This window comes from Gymnodraco acuticeps, unplaced genomic scaffold (assembly GCF_902827175.1).
Source record: "Gymnodraco acuticeps unplaced genomic scaffold, fGymAcu1.1, whole genome shotgun sequence".
NCBI lineage: Eukaryota > Metazoa > Chordata > Actinopteri > Perciformes > Bathydraconidae > Gymnodraco > Gymnodraco acuticeps.
The window spans coordinates 1,082,261-1,088,695 of record NW_022992308.1 but is presented as its reverse complement, the minus strand read 5'-3'; the positions used below and the strand labels follow the sequence as shown (position 1 = coordinate 1,088,695).

Here is a 6,435-nt window from a genome sequence, read left to right as displayed (position 1 = left end):
TTAACGCATGTGCAGAATGGCCCGCCCCATACGTGCCACCAGTGGCAGCGCCAGGGTATGGCTGGGGTAGGCTACACCCATACCAAGAAATGGCTTAGCCGCACCGCACCTCTGGAGTCAGTGGTGCACATTATTTACGTATTTAATCATAGATTTTCGCTTGTAAGGAGTAGAAATATGATTCAGATATCTGCCGAATCGCTAGAATCGTAGCTTTTCAAGAGTATCTCCTGTGAGACTGTACCCAGGGCACAGCAGCCAATATTGCCGCTCAAAGCAGCTTGATTCGGCGTTACACTGTGTGTGTGATTGGTGGATTTGTGTGTCAGTCAAGGACATCTCGGCCGGCCGCAGCCATGTCGGTCTGAAATGACCAATGGACACTCGATAAATCTAAGGACCTACCCACCAATAAAAAAACATATAACAGGTGTCTCCCATCAGTTTCAGTCTTTTAGTCTGTGAAGAAGATAGAGAAAATGGCTCGAAGGAACTTTACCGTTGCGGACGCGCTGGATTTTATTTTCGCGAGCGGCAGTGAAGAAGATGGCTCATCAGAACCTGAAGGCTTCGACTCTTCTGAAGAAGAAGAATACAGGGACAGCAGGGATCCATTTGAGGATGGGTAAGTGTAAATATAACTTGTAGTGCATTTGCCATTTTGTGAGGAGTACCGCGAAAATGAACAATGGGTTTATCAACCTTTTTATTTTCCCCTCATGAACTTTTTCTCGGGACAAACTAGACTATTGATTAGTAAACGTTTACTCTGTGTAAATGTTATTTATGTGTAAACGTTATTTTGGCATGTATAAGTAAGGTTACATGTGTAGATGAATGAAAATAATCCTTTATTCGTCCCACAACGGAGACATTTATAGACATGTATTTTATTTGATCATACTGTTCTGTACAGATGAGACTTTGTCATAGACTTATTTACATGTGTGTCTGTGATTATTTTACCGTACTGTTCTGTACAGATGAGACTGTCATATACTTATTTACATGTGCAGTTGCCATTTTGTGGGGAGGAGCACGAAAATGAACAATAGATTCATCAGCCATTTATTTTTTTCGTCATGAATTTAATCTTTGGACAAAATAGACTCTTGATTAGTAAACGTTTACTCTCTGAAAACTTTATTTGTGTAAACGTTATTTTGGTGTGTATAAGTAAGGTTACATGTGTAGATGCATGAGATAATCCTTTATTTGTCCCACAACGGAGACATTTAGTGTGTGTGTGTGTGTGTGTGTGTGTGTGTGTGTGTGTGTGTGTGTGTGTGTGTGTGTGTGTGTGTGTGTGTGTGTGTGTGTGTGGTGTGTGTGTGTGTGTGTGTGTGTGTGTGTGTGTGTGTGTGTGTGTGTGTGTGTGTGTGTGTGTGTGTGTGTGTGTGTGTGTGTGTGTGTGTGTGTGTGTGTGTGTGTGTGTGTGTGTGTGTGTGTGTGTGTGGTGTGTGTGTGTGTGTGTGTGTGTGTGTGTGTGTGTGTGTGTGTGTGTGTGTGTGTGTGTGTGTGTTGTGTGAGTGTGTGTGTGTGTGTGTGTGTGTGTGTGTGTGTGTGTGTGTTCCATCCATCCATCTTCTCCCGCTTATCCGTGATCGGGTCGCGGGGGGAGCAGTTCCAGCAGAGAGCCCCAAACTTTCTTTTCCCTGGCGACATCAACCAGCTCTGACTGGGGGATCCCAAGGCGCTCCCAGGCCAGCGAAGAGATATAATCCCTCCACCTGGTCCTAGGTCTACCCCTTGGTCTCTTCCCAGCTGGACGTGCCTGGAACACCTCCCTAGGGAGGCGCCCCAGGTGGCATCCTAACTAGGTGCCCCGAACCACCTCAACTGGCTCCTTTCGACGCGAAGGAGGAGCGGCTCAACTCCGAGTCCCTCCCTGATGACCGAACTTCTCACCTTATCCCTAAGGGAGACACCAGCCCCCCCTGCGGAAGAAAACCCATCTCGGCCGCTTGTATCCGCGATCTCGTTCTTTCGGTCATGACCCATCCTTCATGACCATAGGTGAGGGTAGGAACGAAAATGGCCCGGAAGACCGAGAGCTTTGCCTTCTGGCTCAGCTCCCTTTTCGTCACAACGGTGCGGTAAAGCGACTGCAGTACCGCTCCCGCTGCTCCGATTCTCCGGCCCATCTCACGCTCCATTGTTCCCTCACTCGAGAACAAGACCCCGAGATACTTGAACTCCTTCACTTGGGGTAAGGACTCATTCCCTACCTGGAGTGGACAGTCCATCGGTTTCCTGCTGAGAACCATGGCCTCAGATTTGGAGGTGCTGATCCTCATCCCAGCCGCTTCACACTCGGTTGCGAACCGATCCAGTGAGTGCTGAAGGTCGCAGACCGATGAAGCCATTAGAACCACATCATCTGCAAAAAGCAGTGGTGCAATCCTTAGTCCACCGAACTGCAGACCCCCTCCCCCATGACTACGCCTCGAAATCCGATCCATGTATATTACAAACAGGATTGGTGACAAAGCGCAGCCCTGGCGGAGGCCAACCCTCACCGGAAATGGGTCCGACTTACTGCCGAGGACCCGGACACAGCTCTCGCTTTGGGAGTACAGAGATTGGATGGCCCTGAGTAGAGACCCCCCTCACCCCATACTCCCGCAGCACCTCCCACAGTAACTCCCTGGGAACTCGGTCATACGCCTTCTCCAAGTCTACAAAACACATGTAGACCGGATAAGCGTACTCCCAGGCCCCCTCCAGGATCCTTGCGAGAGTAAAAAGCTGATCCGTCGTTCCACGACCAGGACGGAATCCGCATTGTTCCTCCTCAATCTGAGGTTCGACAATCGGCCTGACCCTCCTTTCGAGTACCTTAGAGTAAACTTTCCCGGGGAGGCTGAGTAGTGTGATGCCTCTGTAATTGGCACACACCCTCTGATCCCCCTTTTTAAATAGGGGAACCACCACCCCGGTCTGCCACTCCTTCGGTACTGTTTCCGACTTCCACGCAACGTTGATGAGACGTGTCAACCATGACAGTCCCTCAACACCCAGAGCCTTCAGCATTTCCGGGCGGATCTCATCCACCCCCGGGGCTTTGCCACTGTGGAGTTGTTTGACGACCTCAGTGACCTCCCCCCGGGAGATTGGTGTTGATCCCCCGTCATACTCCAGCTCTGCCTCTAACATAGAGGGCGGAGTTGTCGGGTTCAGGAGTTCCTCAAAGTGTTCCTTCCAACGCCCTAACACTCCATCAGTTGAGGTCAACAACGTCCCATCCTTACTGTACACAGCTTGGATGGTTCCCTGCTTCCCCCTCCTGAGGTGTCGGACAGTTTTCCAGAACAACTTTGGTGCCGCCCGAAAGTCCTTCTCCATGTCTTCTCCGAACTTCTCCCACACCCGCTGCTTTGCCTCGGCCACGGATGAGGCTGCTGCCCTTCGGGCCTGTCGGTACCTTGCAACTGCCTCGGGAGTCCCCCGGGATAACAAATCCCTGAAGGCCTCCTTCTTCAGTCGGACGGCTTCCCTGACCACCGGTGTCCACCAGGAGGTTCGAGGGTTACCGCCCCTTGAGGCACCTAGGACCTTGAGACCACAGCTCCCCGCCGCGGCTTCGGCAATAGAGGCTTTGAACACCGACCACTCTGGTTCAATGTCCCCAACCTCCACAGGAATGCCCGAAAAGCTCCGCCGGAGGTGTGAGTTGAAGGCCTCCTGAACTTGGGCCTCCTCCAGACGTTCCCAGTTCACCCGAACTACACGTTTGGGCTTACCAGGTCTATCCAGAGGCTTCCCTCGCCACTCGACCCAACTCACCACCAGATGGTGATCAGTTGACAACTCCGCCCCTCTCTTTACCCGAGTGTCCAAAACATACGGCCTCAGGTCCGATGATACGATAACGAAATCGATCATGGACCTTCTGCCTAGGGTGCTCTGGTACCACGTACACTTATGAGCATCCTTATGTTCGAACATGGTGTTTGTTATGGCCAATCCATGACTAGCACAGAAGTCCAGTAACAAACCACCACTCCGGTTCAGATCAGGGGGGCCGTTCCTCCCAATCACGCCCCTCCAAGTGTCTCCATCATTGCCCACATGTGCGTTGAAGTCTCCCAGCAAGATTAAAGAGTCCCCTTCAGGAGCCCCATACAGGACTCTTTCCAGGGTCTCCAAGAAGGCCGTATACTCTGAACTGCTGTTGGGTGCATAAGCACACACAACAGTCAGAGTTTTCCCCCCCATAACCCGCAGGCGTAGGGAGGCGACCCTCTCGTCCACTGGGGTAAACTCCAACAACGAAGCACCTAACCGGGGACTTGTGAGTATCCCCACACCCGCCCGGCGCCTCACACCTTGAGCAACTCCGGAGAAGAATAGAGTCCAACCCCTATCCAGAAGTAAGGTTCCAGAGCCGACGCTGTGCGTAGAGGTGAGCCCAACCAGATCCAACTGGTAACGCTCCACCTCCCGCACAAGCTCCGGCTCCTTCCCCCCCAGAGAGGTGACGTTCCACGTCCCCAAAGCCAGCTTCTGTCGCCCGGGTCTGGTCCGTCGAGACCCTCCGCTTTCACTGCCACCCTTCTGGCAGCGCACCCGACCCCATTGATGTTTCCCGTAGGTGGTGGGCCCGCGGGACGGAGAAGCGGAGGTGTTGCCCACGTTGCCTTTTCGGGCTGGGCCCGGCCGGGCTCCGTGGCAAGCCCGGCCACCAGACGCTCGCCGACGAGTCCTCCTTCTGGGCCTGGCTCCAGAAGGGGACCCCGGGCTTCCTCCGGGCCGGGTATCCTCACTTCTTGTATCGTCTTTCATGAGGTCTTTTGAACCAATCTTAGTCTGGCCCCTTGCCTGAGACCAATTTGCCATGGGAAACCCTACCAGGAACACAAGGTTCCAGACAACACAGCCCCCAGGTTCATCAGGGCACACAAACCTCTCTACCACGGTAAGGTGCTGGTTCTTCAGAGAGGAGTGTGTGTGTGTGTGTGTAAATTTTTATTTGTTTCACAGCTGCCTGGGCCTAGCGGCCCACAGATGACATTTATCCAGGAGCCTCCAGCTGTGCCTGCCACCATGTTGAGATCTACCGTGGATCAAGGGCCTTCACCACTGCCATCCCCACCAAGGACTAGCGGACCAGCATCACGACAGCTGCCTCCATCTCTGCCTGCGACTAGGTCAAGATACACCTCAGCTCCACCACAGCCATCACCATCAACCCGGACCGCAAAGAGGTCTCGTAGAGCACACGTACCTCCCACACAGCCACCAGCTGCCCATGCACCATCACCCCCACCTGCACAGCAGCCAGCTCCACTGTCTTGGAAGACAGGCGAAGACCCTGACACTGCTCCCCCTGTCTCCAGGTTTCAACCTGCTCGCACACCCGGGCCACAGCTCAGCTCAACAGTATCAAACAAACCCCTTGACCTGTTCAAGCTGTTCTTCAGTGCACTAACAGTACAGACACTCTGTACCAACACAAACAAGCGGGCTGCACAGGAGATGGGAAAGGGTAAAACCTACAAATGGACTGACTTGACTGTAGAGGATTTCTATAAATACATGGGGCTGCTTCTATACATGGCCCTGCTGAAACTGGACAATGTATTGGACTACTGGAGGAAGGATCATTTTGTCAGTGTATAATGAATAGTTGGTTGAAGGAAAAAAAGTTCTGATGTTCAATATTGTAAATAGTGAGATTTTGCAGTTATATTTATATACATTGTTGGTATTATAATAAATTGTGGGTTGAAAAAAAAAGTTCTAATGCTCAATTCTTTTTTTTTTTTACACATCACATGAACCTTGTTATATATTATGAAGTCATTATTCAGACCTGATATATCTCAGTCCCTGCTGTGGTGAAAGTAGAGTGATTGACAGCTGTTTTACTCAGAATTCGAATTTATAAAATTTCATTTTAGACATGAATAACACATTTATATACAGTGTAATTCAAATATTTCACTACTTTTGTAATCCTAAGACTTTGGTAACCAAATCTAAAACACCAAAACAATTCGATCACATGAGTAAATTTGTGTTTTCACAAGAGTTTTGAAGATTTTCCGAAAATCGGATGTCAAATTTTAAGCTTTTGAGCTACTTATCTCATCAAACAGTGCTCTAAGGTGAGTAATTTGCATATATAGCAATACTAGAGATTGTCCTGAACATTTTGATATTTAACACATGGGGTGCCATGTTAGAAGAAATACATTTAAAAGGTGATTTAAGAAAACATCTAAAAATCGAGAAAATACCCTTAGACTCCAGAGGGTTAAATTAATCAAAATAAAGTCTGCCAACTGGCGCGGAGTAAATTGCAGACAGCAGTTAGTAAGATTGATTTCAGTAGCCACGGTTTTGAAAACTTTTGTCACGTAGTGATCGTCTTCTCAATAGAACATCTTTGATAACGGCGTGGTGTTGTTGCAGGAAGTCCCGACGGAGAAT

At 50.1% G+C, this 6,435-nt stretch overlaps 1 protein-coding gene across 2 annotated transcripts; it reads left to right on the top strand.

The window, feature by feature from the left end:
* Positions 1–404: 404 nt before the first annotated feature.
* On the top strand, positions 405–5,734 carry LOC117541094 (pectinesterase inhibitor 10-like). Of its 2 annotated transcripts, none has more exons than XM_034208182.1 (2): positions 405–625; positions 4,998–5,734. In XM_034208182.1, the coding sequence occupies exons 1-2, from the start codon at positions 480–482 to the stop codon at positions 5,620–5,622; spliced, it is 771 nt and encodes a 256-aa protein (XP_034064073.1). In that variant the 5' UTR covers positions 405–479; the 3' UTR covers positions 5,623–5,734. The 2 variants fall into 2 exon arrangements, with proteins under 2 accessions (XP_034064073.1, XP_034064074.1); XM_034208183.1 differs by having other exon boundaries at positions 5,033–5,733.
* The last annotated feature ends 701 nt before the right edge of the window (positions 5,735–6,435 follow it).

Bases quoted from the DNA above. Each gene is read 5' to 3' on its own strand.
- LOC117541094 (XM_034208182.1), top strand. From the start codon at position 480: ATGGCTCGAAGGAACTTTACCGTTGCGGACGCGCTGGATTTTATTTTC. The intron at 626-4,997 runs GTAAGTGTAAAT...GCCTGGGCCTAG, and splicing joins AGGGATCCATTTGAGGATGG to CGGCCCACAGATGACATTTA.